We start from the raw sequence: 18,389 nt of genomic DNA, 5'->3' as shown, positions 1-18,389 counted from the left end.
TAGATGTCGGTGACAATCTCGATGCCCTCATTTTGGTAATACAACCAGTCTTATGGTAAAAATAAACCTTCTTCCGGATTACAGGGTCTGTGTTCACAAGTCACAACTTTCATTATCCAGAATGGCGAACAACTCTTGCGTCATGGACACATGAGTGCAAACCCCCTTAGTATTGATATTGTTTAGAATGAGCAAGAGAACTAAGATTTGGAAAACAAATTACTCAAGAATATATATTTGTACGTATATATATGTACTACGCAAGAACCATAGTAGGTCATAGGTCACATCAAAGGTCAATCTGGGGCAAAGGGGCACATCACATTCAAAGTGGAACCATACCTGAAAATTATTTTCAACTTAAACACTCATAAATCAGCTCTTATGCTTTAAAGCCATGTCTGTAGCACTTCACTGCAGATTATGATGTGACCTCAACCCTAGACCGTCATCCCTTTTTTCCGGTGCTCTAACCAAGAAGGGTACGCATGGGGGACAGGGGAAAATTGAACAGTCTCAGAGAGGTAACCCACTGCTTGTCCGTGACCGCAACATGTCTTCAGTTCAGTCTAGTTGGGCAAACTTGGCTGTCTCATGTATCTATGTTTTAGCCGAACAAATACATGAATGAATAAAATCAGTTCAGTCTAAAGCACAAAAAGGAAAGACTGAAAGATATCATCTATCATTTTATTTAGTGCCATCATCATACAGCTATCATGATCACAACTGTCTATCAAATTACATTGGATTGAATACAAAAGTACACATTAGGTTTTGTTACTGAGGCACCCAGAGCATTCTATAAGACTTGAAAACTGGAAATATTCTATATATATGTCGATATGTAATGGTATAGTGTTATAAAACCTTACTTTGTGTAGCAATGACTAGAAATTAGACCTTTTTATTCAAGTTTCAAGCCTCATAAAATGCCCTGGATGCCTTTAATGACTATATGCCGATCTGGTGAAAGGGTCACATCGTTTTTATTTCTATTCTTAACAGGATTCCCTCCCCCTGAATATCACCCAGTTTCGTAATACTCGGAATGCACATTCAATCGGCCATATCCTTAGTGTTTAGGCAAGTACCCTATAGATGAATGTAATGCCGTCCAGCTGGCGGTAGTACTTGGGAACGATGTCACGTGCCACTTGTTCCCAGGATCCTTTCTCTTCCAAGGCCATCATGGCGGGCTCCAGTTTATCCTTGTACGCCTCCACCGTGTACAGAAACTCCTCCCTCATTGCGATGCAGATGAGACCACCTGAAACACACACACACGTCCATTAATCCCTAGCTTTCGCCATTTGACTAACTTACCAAAATCAATCTTACTACCAAAATCAACCAACCCACTTTAATACGATACAAAACGTGGGTCTCTTCATTTTCCACTGCCTTCAAAAAAGAAGTCAAACCCAACCAAAGTCAACCTTAGTTAACATAGAACTTTCACAGTAGACTAGATAACTATGTCGATTCCCATGTATATTTATGTACTTGTTTGTCTGCAATTAGCCTTCGAGCATGAACTCGCAATAAAGTTATTATTATTAATGTTACCTTATAGTTCTTTCTTTACACAGATGACTTGGTAGTCCGTCTGCTAACTTGTAGGAGCAGTAATATTGACTCAAATTACTAGGTGGCCCCTCTCCGAGAAGGATGCGGTCCCAACCGTGATGGTTATTCAATGATACTTAAATTCTCAGGACGGAAAAGGAAGATTACTAGCCTTGGAGGATCTTCTGCGAAAAGGCCACAATGTAACAACAAATCTGTTAATTGTGTAAAAAAATTAATCGAGTTTGAGCAAAGGATTTTACTACTTGAGGCTCACAACAAGTCTGCCCCCATGATTGAAACTACATGTCTAAGTAGTCGATTTATTTCAGTCTTCTTTAGCCTCGTCACAGAACAAGAAGGTTTCACCTTACCTGGCTTAACGATACGGATGAGCTCCGGAAGACAGTCGTCCTTCAAGTGACCTTGGCTGAACGAACCGCAGCAAGCGATGGCGTCATAGTGGTCTGAAACATAGACAGGTTCGTTGTCTCAGTACACGTGCTCTAGATAAGTGCCTTTCAGGTCATCCTGTTATGTCTTTGTTGCATCCGTTTTAGTGCAAGTTTATGACCACGAACACACATGGCAACGTCTACAAGGCAATCAAAGATGGCAAACTTCACCACCTGATCCATACGACACTTCCAACACTACACGTATACAGACAAATATAGCTGCGCTGAGAATGTACAATATATGGCAACGCTGCATTGTACGCATTAACAGTTGTTTGACACTATCGTACGATTATTAGATTTCTTAATTGGCGATACATCAGCAGTGACAGGACCATATTATATTACAGTAGAATCCGCTTCACTGCACACCCCATTTGCAAGCGTATTTGGTGCAATTATCCGGCTGGTGCAATTATGCGAAATTGCCCCGCTGGACCGATAGTACACTGTATCATACAAGAGGTGAATAGTTTATAAACCTCGGTGTGCTGTATGGACTTGTTAGTACGCATTTAGATGTTAGAAAGCTTTCGTTATACAGGTACAGTGCAGTAACACCGTAGATTCCACCTCTTGTTAGGGCCACGTTTATGTATTAAAACAGTAAATGTCAAATTCTCAGGAAAGACATCTCAGGACACAGTGAGTGAAATCAGTAAGCGCCAGAGACGCCCCTGTCATGTTTGGACAGATTAGACTGTGTACATCATTGTAGTGAATAACTGTACAATGGACTGTACTACGTATCCAGTGGGTAGGTATGGTCAGATGACTTCGATCAGTGACAGACCATTCTCCTTATAGCAGAGCTGAACCCACGCATACATCCTTCGGGTGAATGTAGGAAGCTTCTAGGACGCAGATTCAGCTGTGCCATAAAAGAATTTGACAGATGATGACGTCAGCACCGCACCGTCAAAAGCGACTGCTATGTCCGTCCACGCGTCTGTAGCCCTTCTCGAGTCGCTGTGCGGTTTCCGATTAGACCTGAGAACTGCGACTAGATGTACGTTAAGACGCCGGTCTCATTATTGCAGCAGTATGTGAATATAGCGCTGCCGCGAACCCCAAACCACCGACAACACCCATGTCATCTTTAACGCGAAATCAAATCCCCGCGAACTTAAATGCATTCACAGTTATAAGATAGCTAGTGTACAGGTAGAGACCAAATCTTTTTTGAGTACAGCATGCTGTCTGTCAAAGCACAATGCCGCCTTTGGCAGGCGTGTGTCTCTTTATGGTGACGCCACGTCCCGTGACCCACCCAGGACATCCCATACGATCGCTATCAACGTGATTGTCAATGGAGACCACCTTGTTTTGTTAGTGAAAACAATTTTAGACATATTGGCGGTATTGTGACTCTACATAGGGACGTATCGGCTCATTTGTACCGCGTTTTCTGATTTTTGGCGCACCTTTTTAGTTAACCATAAGGATTTTTGAAACAAATTGGTGCAGTTATCCGGCATTGGTGACAATGCACCGTGCAGATATGCGGAGTCACTAACAATGCAGTGAATGGGAACCGGTTTTGGATTTTGGGATTCGGTGCAGTTAAATGGAATGTGCGTTTATCCGAGGTGCAATTAAGTGGCGCCTACTGTACAAGAAACAACTGTGTAAGAGACCGGGGCGGGGCCAAGGTGAGGCACTTGTCGGATTATGGAGGCGGTATGGATAAAACAAATCTGCCCTAGTCATGACACGTGATGAGGGAGATATAAAGTCAGTCACGTAGGGGACCGCACTGTTGACACTACAGCAGCGACACCTAGCTGCAGCGCGAGGTAGAACAAGTCAGGTTTGTCCTGTGAAGGGTGACAGACGGTCACTAGAACGTCGGCAAGGCCTTATCTCTCTATTCGCTGATTCTTTTTTTTTTATTGCAACATTTAAATACATGACATGATGACGACAGACTCAAGATTACAGCTTATTTTCATGTCGTCATCGACAGAATACATTACAGAAGTACAATACAAATATTACAAATACTGAAAATGAAAAAAAAAAACAGGTGCGGACATGCAAAGCATAAGAGTAACAAAATATCTCAAATAAACTACATGACAGAAATCTTGAAATGTAAGAAAATTGAAATCAATAGACAGATAAATATGTGGGCAGGTACTACAAGACTGGACTATTCGCTGATTCATAAGCACTAGCTTATTTCTGAAGCATAGCTATGAGAATTTTCCACCCTCACACTTACCGTCCTCTATGTCGAGGCGCCGTGGTCCCAGGAAGTCACAGATGTACCTGTGGTACAGGTTCCTGGACTTGGCGATGTCTAACATGCCCTGGCTGCCGTCGATCGCATCCAGGTTGGTGTAGCCCAACTTGATCAGCTTCAGGAGGGATTAAAATATCAACTTATGAAACTGGTTGTTGCGATATCCAGTGTTTTCTACGCCGACTGAGCAAACTTAACGTTAACAATCATTACTGTATTCATACGATCTAAAGGCAGGCTTATTCGTCTATTTCTGTCTTGTTAATCGGCTTTCATGTAAAGAATTCTAGAAGCGTTCACGATTTCTGTCGCACTTAATTTTTTTACCACCGATCCCCGGGGTCGCGGATGAATACTGTGTTTTACGACCTTGTGACGATAACTAGGTCAATAGACCGAGCATGGTTGCCTTTGATATGCTTCGGTCACAATTGGAAAAAGGAGCCCTGCCGGGTAGTTCACGGGCAGTTTTTTTCACTTTCGAGCGTGACCCCTACGCGGCCCCGTGGGACACCCTGCGGCTTTGGGCCCGGCCGGGCCCCGCGGTGACTTTAACCCGGACTTGAATTCAAAGCGGGACCCTGTTACAAGTAGACGCCGTGAGCTAATCATGCGAGCACCGGGAGGTAGCGCCCTCCACGGTACCCGGCACTCCACCGGACAAATTCCTGGCTTCGGGCCTGGCCGGGACTACACTACCTACTATGGGCACCGGTGCAATTGGGATCAAAGCATTAGCCTGGAGTCCAGCCTCGTCAGCTTTGGCCCGCTCACAACGTCGCGACCCCGCCAACAGTGAACCAAAGCGAACATGGCTGGACTCCAGGTGATAGTTGCCTTACCTCCATTGCACACAGGCCCGTTCCGGCGGCTACGTCCAGGATCCTTGCAGTCTTGTTCCCTGACAAGACCTCCGCTAGAGCCTCGGCACACTGGCGGGGACCGCCGTAGTTCAGATCAAACAGGTCCTACAGACAAAACGGTAGAATTTTCATTTGCCTTGTCAGTTTAGGTGCAGATTTACTAGTACTGTAAGTCGCGAAGTATTCGCGGTGACAGCGTGGATATGTTTTGACTTTCATTGTATTACAACGCTTGTACAACGCAGAAATGCAATACGACTCAGACAAAAAAAACTGTGGTGTCTCCTTTCTCTTCCTACGGCTAAAATCAGTCCACTTTAGCTTATATCAATTCATTATCCTGTTTTGGGAGGGGCTGAGTATTTGTCTTTGGAGTATTGTTGTGTCTTTTTCCTCAATGGAAATGTTAAACAATATGTTGTCGTGTTTACGTGGTGTGGAAAGTGTAAAGCTGATTTGAGAAGTCTCGAAAGAGGATTAAGCTGAATTATTCTCCCAGGTCTTAAGGTAAAGCCGCTGCAATCTATAAGCGCTTTCGTGGATTCGAGTACGCATGTGCAGTGTCAAAAGTGAAGCCCCTTGGCTTGTAACCAGTTCTCGTCTCGACCATTGGCCTGATTTGCATAACAATGCCCTGACGGGTTTTGTTTACGTCTCAGGGGCCTCCACCTTTGACACTGCACGTGCGTACTCGAATCTACGAAGGCGCTCATTGAAAGAAAGCGCAATATCACCCCGACCAATCAAACCACGTGAATCGCATTGAAACTCAGATTCGTATCAGCCATTTCCCGACAAATCCCTTTCTAACTTGCGTTAACGACTACATCTGACTAAACAAACTCGCCAGTGAGATGGTGGAAGGTGTCAGCTTTCCAAAGAAGTTTTCAGATTGGCAATTTTGGCACTTTGGAAGTGATTGAAAGCGACCGCGATTTAACGTTTAGAAAAAAGTAGTAGAAACTATCTTTTTCTAAACGTTAAATCGCGGATGATACGAATCTGAGTTTCAATGCGATTCACGTGGTTTGATTGGTCGGGGTGAATATCCGAGATGAAAAGAGACGTTCCGTACCTTGTCATACCTGTCGGCCCAGTTGTCATAATACCTGAAGACTTCTTCCCTGGTCATGCCATGTTTCTGTGCACCGTGGCAAAGGGTATCACTCAGTTTGACGTCTACTACGGTAGTGTCCGCCATTCTTCTTGTTTACCTGCACGCAATGAAATTACAGGTTTAATTGATGACCTAGATATTCTGCGAACCGTGCAGGCGGGCACAAACATTATAACTCTCTCTGAAAGGAGGAGGAACGCCCGCCTCACCTTTCTCCACAAACTAGTCAACAACCACATCAATATAAACACTGACAGTCTACTGAAACCAACTCAGGGGCGCACCCGCGGGAGCCATACTCTCAAATTCAAATGTTATGGCGCAACAAAATTCCAGGTTTATCAAATTAATACTGACCTAGATTTTCGGTGAACAGGCAGGAACAAACATTCTCACAACTCCGTTTTAGATACAGCTCAAACAATCTCGATAAGATAGTGAAATGGACAAGGTAAGAAATCATATATACGAAATCAAAGGTTCCGCAACAACATTCCAGGTTTACCAAATCAATACTGACCTAGCTTTTCGGTGAACAGGCAGTGACAAACATTATAACAACACCGTTTTAGGTACAGATACAACTGTCTCTGATTCTCAAACAATTTCGATAGGATAGTGAAATGGACAAGGTAAGAAATCATATATACGAAATCAAAGGTTCCGCAACAACATTCCAGGTTTACCAAATCAATACTGACCTAGCTTTTCGGTGAACAGGCAGTAAGAAACATTATGACAACACCGTTTTAGATACAGATACAACTGTCTGATTCTCAAACAATATTAATCTCGATAGGATAGTGAGATGGACAAGGTAAGGAAAATCTGCTACGATGAAATCAAAGTCTCCTGTGGCACAACAAAATTCCAGGTTTAATACTGACCTAGATCTTCTGTGAACAGGCAGTAACAAACATTCTAACCACACCGTTTTTAGATACAGATCATTGAACTGTCTCTGTTTCTTAAACAATCTCGGTATGATAGTGAGGTGAGAAAGAGGTAAGAGAAAATACGCTACAAGAAATCAAAGGCTCCTGTGGCGCAACAATAAACTGACCTAGATTTTCGGTGAATAGGCAGTGACAGATAACCAACATTCTAACAACATACACCGCTCTAGATACAGAAACAGTTCTCTCACTCTACTAAGACAATCTGCTGTACAAAATCGAAGGCTCCCCTGGTGTTGACACTGTGTAAGACTAAGACTGGTCGGCGAAAGATACACATGGCATCACGGACACAAAGGCCCCTAGCAGGACGGTCCATAAACATGGCTGACAGCTAGTAAGACCGGTAGCAGGCTGGAACTAGCTTCTGGGCAAGAAGCCACGATTCTATGAATCTATCAATGAAAGTCTACACAGAATCTAGCTTAGAAACAGTATGAAATGTAGGTTATTTACCAACGTGATGACCGGGCAGACGGAGTGGCTTGGTGTCAATAGGTTTCTGAGTATTGAGTACAATCAGTAAAGCTGATTTGCATAGACCAATTAAGTTATGAGCGACCGGCGCTGTTATGAGCGGGTCAGAGTTAACTAGGTCACTTTGGTCAGATTTCCTGCTAGACCGGTTCTGCCTGTCCATCACAATTAGCAGCTCAACCAATGACAGCATGGCAATATTAGCGGTTCGACCAATTGGAGAGTGTCTACCGTCAAATATTTCCATCTCATTACATGTTATCTTTTCATTTTGCATTTCTACGTTCTGACTGATTTGGGAGGGACTATAGGATCTATCTATTGCCGAGGTTTATTACTGTACGCAATTCTTCTAGCTTTTATTGTGTTGTGCAAATATTGTCCAGTTGCCAAGAGTCCTCTTTATTGACGCTGTCACGGTATCAAGGCATTTGTCTCTATCCCAAAATAACGTAATCTCTAAGCAGATGTTGGTAGGCCAAATCGTAACCTTTCGTTACAAACAGTGCTTTGTTAAACGTATGTTATAGCTTGTGAACGTTACGATTTTGCCTTACAGCATTTACTTGGAGATTACATTAAACGATGATGAACTACTCCAGATATCAAAGTACAATTTTCTACAATTGCAACTTGAACGTACGCTTCACAAATGTCGTCATGGTCCATTAAACTGGATCAATTGCTTATTGTATCGGTGTGCATAATTTATAAGGGATAGTGTGTTATACGTAGCGCTCAGGTTGGACATTACAGTATGTAACCTTTGGCAATTTTAGAGTCGAGAACATGAAAGCTTAAGACTGCTATACAACATTGATTTTGGCACATGCTTGAAAATTTCAAGCAGACTATGGAAGGAAAATAAAATCTGACTGCCCTGGGTTTTTTTCCTTCAGCTCCAGATCCTTATCTTTACGCCATCATGGAAATATTATGAATTTTTATTCAGCATGATATTGTCATTATTTCCTGTCTTTTAACTATACAAATATTTAATTGTATTGTTCCTGTATTTGATAGAAATGTATACAATGTAGGCGAACTCCAGGAAGATTAGTGTAGAAATCTGAATAAAATAAGCAAACAAAGAAACAAACATATCTGCAGTTTGCAGAGTGTCTAGTTTGCAGTTTGCACCTACATTTAGTGGTTGTTTATATCACTTTTTCTATTGCTACAATAGTGAGAACATGTTGGTAAACCATTCTACAATTTACATTCTACAATAAACCATTCTACAATTTACACATCCAGTTTGAGTACAATGTAACTAACAATCATTAAAACCAGGCTTACAAGCCAATGTAAACATCGTTGAGTTATTTGATTACAAATATAGATACATTATATACACGAGACTAGAGTTCCACGAACACATAATCTTCGCCAAATAATCAAGGCTTATTGTGCAGAGTGATTAATATTTACATGCTTATCACCCCCTGAAAATTTGATCATACACCATACCGTTTGGAAGTTATGAGGGGGGACGAATAAGTCCAGTCCAGATAGGGTTAAAATCATTTGGTGGTACAGGACTAGTATATGTGTCTAGTGTGCTGATATGTGTTATAACTGGTCATGAAAAATATAAGTATGTTGATATCATATGGGCCACATAGGTTTGATATTGCAGTGTTATAAGTTGAAACTGATGATGAAATGGTACAATCAATATATATGAATAGAATAAATCTTATTCCATATCATACACATGAATGACATAGTACATGTGACTTTTCCGAACGTAGCAGTGTTGCAGTTTTGGTGCAGTGTACTCTCCAAGCAGAGGAGTGGGTCCGGCTGGTTTTTGACATGTTTTAGGTGTTTTTGTCAGGCTTTCTATTTTGTCCCCTTTTCGTTATGTCGTCAACCGTGTGTTGGACAGAATTGCCTAAACTGAACATGTGTAAAAAAAACAGCCGGGCCCACACCTCTGCTTGGAGAGTAGTGAGTGCCCTATCTGTTTATTTACATGGCCTACTTTTCCAAGGCCCTCTGTTTAAATGACCTGTTTTCAGGGACACTGTCACATGAGTGTCCCATTATGAAATGCAGTGGATTTACAAACTTTCCTTACTAAGTATGCAAATAAGCTCCTGATTTGCATAGTTAGTCTTTGATTATGTAAAGCACCATCTGAGCTCTTTACAAACCAAACATCACGACGATCTGTCGACCCCTTCTCAAGTTATTCGTGTCCGAAGGTCAAAACAAAAACATCAACTGCAGTTCCAAACAAGCCGCTAGGGAGCCCAAACTTACACAACTTACTTCCTGTGGCATGAACTAGTTTTATATCTAGTCTGTACAACGGCAAAACAGCTTCTTCCCCGTAAACTTTACCTAAACCAAAAAATGTCAAGGCGCAACTCATACGGACTTGAATACACCACTCGTGTGACCCGTGACCCCCACTCCTCCAACCCAGCCCCTTATAATTACCTTTAAATTTAATGTAGCAGAACACAGTTTTCGGCCTAAGGGGATTTAATTCTATAGTTAAAGGCCACAAGGTGACTGGCTTCCACGCGGTGAAAATTATAGTAGGTTGCACTTGAGTAATACGAAAAAGGAATATGTTTGATTTTAGGGTACAACCTACAAATAATTCAAACACTTTTTAAAAATCTGTCAGCGTATCGGCTTCTCATGCCCACTTTGAAACAGCGCTCTGCGAGAGGTCACTGAACTGCAGCCGACTCACCCCAAGAGGCAGCTGCGTAAGAAGGCGCATTTATACATATACTGGAAAAGGTTCACAATCCAAATCCTGCGGTCTAAAAGCCGACATATTCCTACACCACACAGCACAGTTTACACTTGGATGTCTCTCACATGTGACTTTCTACCCAGTCTTCAAGAATTTTGGCTGTACTACTTTTTGTATCCGCGTCATGGACCCCCCGGGGGTCGCTAAAATACTGTGTTCTGCGACCTTAATGTGCGCTAGCTACTATTAATGAATGAAAGACGTTTATTGCACGTTTATGCTCTGATGAGCTAAGTACAGGTCATGGTGACAAGCAGAAGAATAGTTACAGTGGAAACAGAAATTTGATATCTAACTACATCGAAAGTCTAATTAATATCGCTATGCACATGTTCAATTTCTTCTCGCTTCTTAAGGCAGTTATAAGTGTATAAGCATACAGGTTTTATGAGATATGGCTTGTCTAGTTTCATAAGGAATGCACATTTTTCTAAGCTATCTAAATAACGAAAACTAGGAAACTTATCTTGTATAAAGTCAAAGAGGATATTCCTCTTATATTTATATAGCGTACAATCAACGACAAAATGACACTCATCCTCAATCTTACCTAAATCACAGTATTGGCAAGTTCTTTGCTCCAAAGGAATGCGGTAATGTCTACCCTTTTCAATGCGTAGTTTGTCCTTGCCACCATCACTGAGTTTGTGCGGGGTCAGTAGAGAAAGTGATACTAGTACTGTTGTAAATTTACTGGTAAAACCGGTTTCTAGATGAGGTACAGCTTTCTTCAGAGAAGGTGTTGACGCTCTGAAATTTATCACGCTAGCAATATGGGAGAAATCCGAATGATACGATGCATATGACAAGTACCTCGTGAAGAAAAAAATTATTGATAAAACAAACATGCAAACGTTTTCAAAAGCCTATCTTGTTTGTCTGCATACTGGTCAGTGACCCCTGTCACTACTGGGCGTTGTCTGTTACGGGGTCACTCCAGGGACAGAAGAGATAATTTGTTTTCATCACGAAGGTGATTGTTGTGTGTCGAGAGAAAATTGGTATACCAAACGTTCAAACAAATTTATTTGTACCTAAAAACTCACTGTCCATGGGAACAACACCCTTCAGGAAGCCAGTATTCGACGTTTATCTAATAATGATATGTCTTAACTATGTATTCCCAAGACTTACCAAATATTAGTACAAAAAGATCTGAAAACACCATCAATAACTTCTGAAAATATTGCTGGGCAAATTTTCCGGCAACACAAGAAAAGGCACACACATACACACACACACACCTTATACCTTCTTATGAATTTCGTACATTCTTCAACCAGGACGATCGGAAGACGCTAACGATCTCCCCCTCCAACCTCTGCTAATAGGAGAAAGGGAATTCCAAACATTTTCTCCTTGCTACAAGCAAGGTGTTCCAGCACTGAGTTACGAATGAGCTAGGTCACATTCGTTTCAAGGCATCCTCATTTGAGGTGAAGCATGATGCTTTTCCAAGTAGCTATAGCGGTAGTGCAATGCGGTTTCGCTACGGCTCGCACACTTATCGAGAAGAGTAGTGGTGACCCGGTGTGCTTGGCCAAAAACGCGAACTAGGTCACAAAAAACACCAAATAAACCGTGCTAGCTTACCAACTAACCGTAATCACTATTCTGACATAAAATGACATTATGACGTTGAAGACTAAATTGATCAATGACAAAAGAAACGGTAACAGTCTTACCGCTGTAATAGGTTCTTCCAACCGCGTAAGACGAACCTCAGGTTGTAACGTTACAGACACGTGCACCGCACTGAGTTTGTGCATATAATGACGGTCTCGTGACCAGGTACCTACCGTTTTGAACAAAGAACCCTGGGTTCGCTGTTCAGGTCCGTCCAAATCGCTTATTAACCGCAGATGCATGTACATAAAATGTTATATCCCGCACAGAAGAACTTCCAATCGCATGATTCAAACGTTTGACCTTGTAAAATGGCAAAGGCAAATATTCTCCAAGCAGAGATTCGGCCCTGGCTTGTTTTTGACGTCTTTTTATGATTAGGCGTTTTTGTTCCGTTTATGTAAGTTCATGATTTTTCGTGTCGCCATTGCAACAGGTTTCTGACAGTCATATTTGACAAAATTCGCTAATTTCAGTTTTAACAGTGTAGTTTTCAGGTTTTCTTGCTAAACCACACCTACATTCTTACATCAACTACATCTTATGTAATCTAGTGTAACTTTTATGATTTAATTTTAATGAATTTTGCTAATTTGATGACGCCATAGGTCAAAATCTAAGATGGCGGACCATATCAAAATGGTCACCACCTGGTATCTTTTTATGGTGTCGCGTTCAAAAAGTAGTGCAACAAAAATGTTGCACACTTTGCATAAATGCGCGTGACATTACCAGCAATCTCAATGGAAAAGTTATTATTTGCGGTTGCATGATTTGTAGAGTGTACAGATTACCATCATATGTGTTAATATACAACAGTCATGATTTTAGATGATCGGTTCAAATTTCCCGTGCATTTCTCATAGACTTGACGTGTATGAATGACAAAGGTAGTCTCGTTCCCAGGTACCTAGCGTTTTGAACAAAGTACCCTGTGTTCGGTATATAGGGTCAATGAACTCTATGCAGCCTCGCTTTGATGCGGGAAGTTGATCGACCAGCCCTCAGATAACGCAAGGTGAAAGACGAATCCATACAGATTTTACAATTAAGGAATAGGAGGCCAATTTAAGGTAAGCAATTCCTATCCCAGTCAGACCTCTGATCACCATACTGTCACTGCAAACTGCCTGAAATAGCCTGATTCTTTTCCATGTTTAAAATTCTGCATAAAGTGCAGGGAAGGGAAGGCGGAAGTAAAATACAAATGGCGAGGTTGTAGTTCTTCATTGTTGCAAATGTCTTAAGGTAGGTTAGAATAAGTTAAGGAAAGGGCTCCCTTCCGAGAGGAATTTATCAGTACAGTCGTTGACGTCGCGGTTGCGCAGTGGCAGGGTGTTTCGCCCAGAACCCAGAGGTCCTGGGTTCGAATCCGGGTTCTCCTGATTTGTGCCGTTAACGTTTGTGCCCAAGGTGCCCACTCAGTAACACGAATTTCCTCACTTCACTCAGGTGAAAATGTGCACCTGGCTTTAAGAATTTAGTTAGAGACGTCCCTCGGATAGGACGCTAAATGGTGGTCCCAAATTTGAGGATAGCCACACCTCGAGCACGTAAAAGAACCCAACACAATAATCGAAAAGAGTAGGGCTCCTTCCCGGTGTGAGTGGATCAAATAAATCTGTCCGGATACGCAGCTTCAATACAAACGTTACGCCATGAGGCAGTTTACCGGGTACGCAGTACAAACAACAAACTGAATAAAAAGACTCCTTTTACCCAACCAAGAGATTTATTCCACCGACGTTTCGGTGACCATCTGTCACCTTCTTCAAGGCAATTCTGACTGGTTCACATAGCAATGCAGCACAGGTGTTGCTGCTTATACATAATGATATGCATTCCCAAACGCAAAAATATTTACATATGTACAAATCACAGGACATGACATCACGGTCCCAAACATACAGAAGTTTAACATATGCACAACTATCGATCAAAAAACAACAAACAAGCAAACTGTTGTTGATTAGAAGAGAACAGCTGTGAAACAGAGGAATGAATGTTGTTCTTGCTTATCTGCCTATCTTATCTGATCTGTCCTGTATTCTTCAACATAGCAAGGAGAATATATATAACCTCCTTGAACATAGGATGCCACATCTTCCAGTCACATCAAGATGAAGCTATCAGCCAACTGTGGCATGTAGCCAGGGCTTCAACCAGCCAAAGAGTATCATTGTGGGATATTATATGATATTGTATCATATCATATATCATTAGGCGAGATATCTAATGTGCTCTTGATGTGGCTCCCCTCAAACGTGTCACTTCCCTTTTACCCCCCTGAAGGACTTGCATTATACCGGTAGTTACGGGTTTCTAACAACCTGTTAAGTGTTGTGCTGATGATGACTGTTTCTTTCTCATTTAGATTGTCCTTCTCTGCTCAGTAAGAACCAAGAAAGGCGGCAGCATCCGGCTACGATCCCCCGTGACATGGAACAGTGGTACTTTGGGGGCGTCAGTCGCCGGCAAAGTGAGGATTTACTAAAAGGAACGACGGTCGGGACGTTCCTGATACGTGACGCTACCAACCATCCTGGGAACTATTCGCTCTCTGTCAGCTCAGACACAAGAGTCCGCCACTACTTCATCAAAAGACTGCAGAATGGCTTCCAGATCGCTGACCAGGATTTCGAGGACCTGCCTTCTTTGATCGAGTTCTACAAGATACACTACCTTGACACGACCACGTTGACTGTTCCGGCGCAGCGCCCAGCCGAATGACTGCCAGAACCCTAGTCCTCGACTGCCGTACCTGCTCCCACTGCCATGTGTTCGAGCGCTCTACGATTCTAACGCAAACGATCAAGAGGACTTGCCTTTCAAGAAAAACGAAATAATGGTGGTGGTTAGAAAGGACGGTTACCAGTGGTGGACTGTACGCAACAGGGCATTTTTCCTTCAAACATGTTAAAGTTATCGACTCTAGTAATTTTGAGGAAATTTATACATCTTGGAGCTAAACGGTGCTGGAAATAGATTAAAACATACACAGAAAAAACTGAAACAAGAATCTTCGAGGCTAATACATGTGTTAGAATGCTCCATATAAAACAAGTGAAATGTGAAAGTTGGACTAACAAATTTAGCTACCAAATGAAGAAAGGTGGAGGGTAACATTTTATCTTTTGTGTACATCTGCTATTTGGTGTTGTTACTAGCTTACTTGATTTGATTTGATTTATTCATCTTGAACATACTAAAATCATACACATGCCAATATACAAGAACAATAAAAGCAAACGTGCATGGGCGAAAAAGTAAAGCCACAGTGGCTTACTAGAGATCTCCCCCGCTTAATACTAGTTGTAAGTCAAACAATCAAATAGCAATCATAACCAATCATGTTATGGAAGAATTTTAAAACGATGTTGATTCATTAATACTTGCGATTACATAATTAAAGTTCATATGAAACTACATCAGTAAACAAACAAATAATCAAATTGACTACAAACATAACTACTTAACGTTACAAACATAGGTGAACGAATAAGAATAAGGATGAATATATTCTTAAAATAGAATACAGAAAGTAAATGAAATATAAAGATTATTTGTAAATGTCGCCCTCTAGGATGGGGCCCTAAAAATACAATTAGTATCAGTCCTGCGAAGCGGAGCTAAAAAAACGTAACTAGTAGACCACATCCGAGGGGCATTATTGTCTTCGATATCTTTGCATGTTGTCAGAAATGGAAATCATATATCTGTACTGTATAAGGTATACCTGCTTACAACTATTATATGAGAATATGTATTAATTGTACTGTGTGATACATGTGCATGTAAGAGACATATATACCAATAAAATAGTTCGAAAGAGTTTTTTTTTTAATTTTAACAAAGGGCGCAAATTATCTTCATATTCATTCTCACTCACTGATGGAGCAATTGCATCTGTGAACTATTTTTATATTACCACACTTTCTGTGAGTCGCTTTCAAATGCAAAGGCAACAAAGACACATTTTCTTGAAAACATTCGTTTATATACATTGTGAACGTAATACTTATTGTCCATCTCACACCAACAATGACACAGCGGACGCACGTTACATGCACCCCGAGTATCACATCTGAATTCCTGTACTCAGTCTTTACAGAGATTTATAAGATTCTAAAAGTGGGGTGAATCTAATGGTCATCTTAGACCAAGGAGTGTTAATTCTTTTTTAACAGTCAGGATTTTTACATAAATGGGTTCATATTTCCCATGCATTCCGCATAGACTTGACGGCCGGCTTCCTCCTGTTGTTGTCTCGGTGTTTGTTGTTGGTCGTTGCGGACCTGCGGACTCTCTTACCGACCGTTGCCTTGTGCGGTGACTCTGGTGCTCTGGGTTTGCCGTCAGGAGAGGTGACCCCTCCCCACCGTACGCGTCTGCTGCTGCTAGCGCGGCTCACCTGTCTCTGCGGCTTGAGAGATAAAAGTATCAAGACTCATTAAATAGAAGGTGCATAGTAATATAGAATACAATTCGGGGTATTCCCAAAATTCCGTATTACCCGAGGTACCAGCCCGACCGCTGATAGGATCACCCGACGTTTGTGTCCTCGAAACAAAAATTGTAACAGACGCCCGAATCCAGTCGACAGCGGCGCACTCGGCGCACTCGTAATGCATTCTGAATATTCTATGGAAGCCCGTGTGATTGCCGTGGCCTAATCGAATTACTGTGACCTTACGGTCGTGAAGACGTTTGATATAATAGATACCTTTCTCTGTGGTCTGAACGGTGACTCCACCGCCGGTTTATTCCGAGCATCGTCGTCTGCAGAGACCCAGTCGTACGGGTACGAACTGGTGAACCCGTTGGCTTCAAACTTCTGCAGGGCGTGGTCAGGTATGGGCACCACGAAACACACAGACCTATGCGTGATGTACAGAATGAGTAATAAACGTACAGTGAACGTACCGACTCCTTAGGATTAAGTATCTTATACATGCTCAGAAAAGAAATGTTCATGCCTTTATGTACCAGAGTTACGAACCCAGAATTAAGGTGTTCCAAAAATCAATTTTTCCCTAGAACTATCTTAGACTTACCACCAGGGCCATGCACCTGTGAAGCTGGCTAAACTGGCTATACAGATACAGAAGCTGATGTGTCGTGTCACAGGGTGGTTATAACGGCTATACAGATACAGATACAGAAGCTGATGTGTTATGCCACAGGGCGGTCATACCGGCTATACAGATACAGATACAGAAGCTGGTGTATTACGCCGAAGGGTGCTATGTATACCGACTGGAGCTATGTATACCGACTACACAGATACATATACACAAGCTGGTGTGTTACGCCGAACGGTGGTTAAACCACATGTACAGGCACAGATACAGAAGCTGGTGTGTTATGCAGAAGGACGGGTATACCGACACATAAACAGATACATAAACATAAACATATTAAGCATGTGCATATTTTATACGGATACAGACCTGGGAGGGGGGAGAGGGGAATGATCAACTCCGATATCGTCCTCGTCTGGACGGTCCTTACACTGCGCCCACTTGGTTCCAAGCAGATATTTGTTCATACGATGGCGTACAAGCATCCTGTGGCAAAGAATCGCAATGGTGATGGTTAGGATGAGCAGGAATAGTCCGAATACTTCCACCGCCGCAGCTGTCAGCAAAGCGTACGGGCTCACTCCTTCAACCTCCCGAGGAATCTGGTACTCGTGCTCCTCTATGGTCGCCATGAACCCCAGCACTAGTTCCAAAGCGGATGGAACGACAGCGGCAATTGATGAATACATGGCCACTGTCATGATGTAGGAATCTTTCGAAGAGCGCCCGCGCGCGCTGGCTGTTATGACTATCAACGCTGCCAGGATGTTCAAACACGGAACCCACATCGTTGCACAGGGGATTCCCAAGAAGGAAACCGCCGGCTTGGTGTACCCGGCGAACTGAAGATACACCCCGCCCGCCCCGGCGCCCATCGCGAGAAGCGCCACCAAAATTTCACAAGCTCCGAGGATGCAAATCTTTCTCAGTAGTCTTCTATCCGATCGGCTTTGCCACATATTGTGCTAATTGTAAACCAAACGCCGCACGAGCCTTGCAAATATTTAGACACACGAGTTTCAGATATGCCGTGAGTGAATCTTCCCAAGGGTGTAATGTAGATGTATTTCCTTGTGGATTTACCGACATGGATCTATTGTGTTGCTGTATTGACACGTGACACATACGAAGGAACTCTTTGTCTGTGTTGAAAGGGCAGCGGTCACAGAAAGGCCATCCCCGCTCTACAATGTTCCAATCGTTTGTTCTCTCAAGCCGTGC

At 42.4% G+C, this 18,389-nt stretch overlaps 2 protein-coding genes and 1 pseudogene across 5 annotated transcripts; 1 reads left to right on the top strand and 2 right to left on the bottom strand.

Moving 5' to 3' along the window:
- Positions 1–676: 676 nt before the first annotated feature.
- LOC136429838 (methyltransferase-like protein 27) lies at positions 677–12,271 on the bottom strand. Of its 4 annotated transcripts, none has more exons than XM_066419871.1 (6): positions 12,147–12,271; positions 6,211–6,349; positions 5,115–5,240; positions 4,252–4,387; positions 1,944–2,036; positions 677–1,270 (listed from the first exon to the last, which is right to left on the bottom strand). In XM_066419871.1, the coding sequence occupies exons 2-6, from the start codon at positions 6,334–6,336 to the stop codon at positions 1,083–1,085; spliced, it is 669 nt and encodes a 222-aa protein (XP_066275968.1). In that variant the 5' UTR covers positions 6,337–6,349; positions 12,147–12,271; the 3' UTR covers positions 677–1,082. The 4 variants fall into 4 exon arrangements, with proteins under 4 accessions (XP_066275968.1, XP_066275969.1, XP_066275967.1 ...); XM_066419872.1 differs by lacking the exon at positions 12,147–12,271 and adding an exon at positions 11,012–11,123; XM_066419870.1 differs by lacking the exon at positions 12,147–12,271 and adding an exon at positions 7,665–7,792.
- A 2,255-nt stretch (positions 12,272–14,526) lies between these two features.
- LOC136429241 (crk-like protein pseudogene) lies at positions 14,527–14,817 on the top strand (annotated as a pseudogene).
- A 1,245-nt stretch (positions 14,818–16,062) lies between these two features.
- On the bottom strand, positions 16,063–18,094 carry LOC136429837 (uncharacterized). Its single transcript, XM_066419869.1, has 3 exons — positions 17,538–18,094; positions 16,811–16,964; positions 16,063–16,510 (listed from the first exon to the last, which is right to left on the bottom strand). Exons 1-3 carry the CDS (start codon positions 18,041–18,043, stop codon positions 16,298–16,300), a joined length of 873 nt encoding a protein of 290 aa, XP_066275966.1. The 5' UTR covers positions 18,044–18,094; the 3' UTR covers positions 16,063–16,297.
- Positions 18,095–18,389: the final 295 nt, after the last annotated feature.

This window comes from Branchiostoma lanceolatum, chromosome 3 (genome assembly GCF_035083965.1).
Source record: "Branchiostoma lanceolatum isolate klBraLanc5 chromosome 3, klBraLanc5.hap2, whole genome shotgun sequence".
Taxonomy (NCBI): domain Eukaryota; kingdom Metazoa; phylum Chordata; class Leptocardii; order Amphioxiformes; family Branchiostomatidae; genus Branchiostoma; species Branchiostoma lanceolatum.
Note: the sequence above shows the minus strand (reverse complement) of the source record. Positions and strands in the feature narration are given on the sequence as shown.

Coding starts and splice junctions, on each gene's coding strand:
- LOC136429837 (XM_066419869.1), bottom strand. CDS start 18,043: ATGGGCGCCGGGGCGGGCGGGGTGTATCTTCAGTTCGCCGGGTACACC. Junction 16,965..17,537: donor TCCCCTCTCCCCCCTCCCAG/GTCTGTATCCGT, acceptor CATCACGCATAG/GTCTGTGTGTTTCGTGGTGC. Junction 16,511..16,810: donor CGTTCAGACCACAGAGAAAG/GTATCTATTATA, acceptor TTATCTCTCAAG/CCGCAGAGACAGGTGAGCCG.
- LOC136429838 (XM_066419871.1), bottom strand. CDS start 6,336: ATGGCGGACACTACCGTAGTAGACGTCAAACTGAGTGATACCCTTTGC. Junction 5,241..6,210: donor GGGCCGACAGGTATGACAAG/GTACGGAACGTC, acceptor TTTTGTCTGTAG/GACCTGTTTGATCTGAACTA. Junction 2,037..4,251: donor GCGCCTCGACATAGAGGACG/GTAAGTGTGAGG, acceptor TCTATGTTTCAG/ACCACTATGACGCCATCGCT.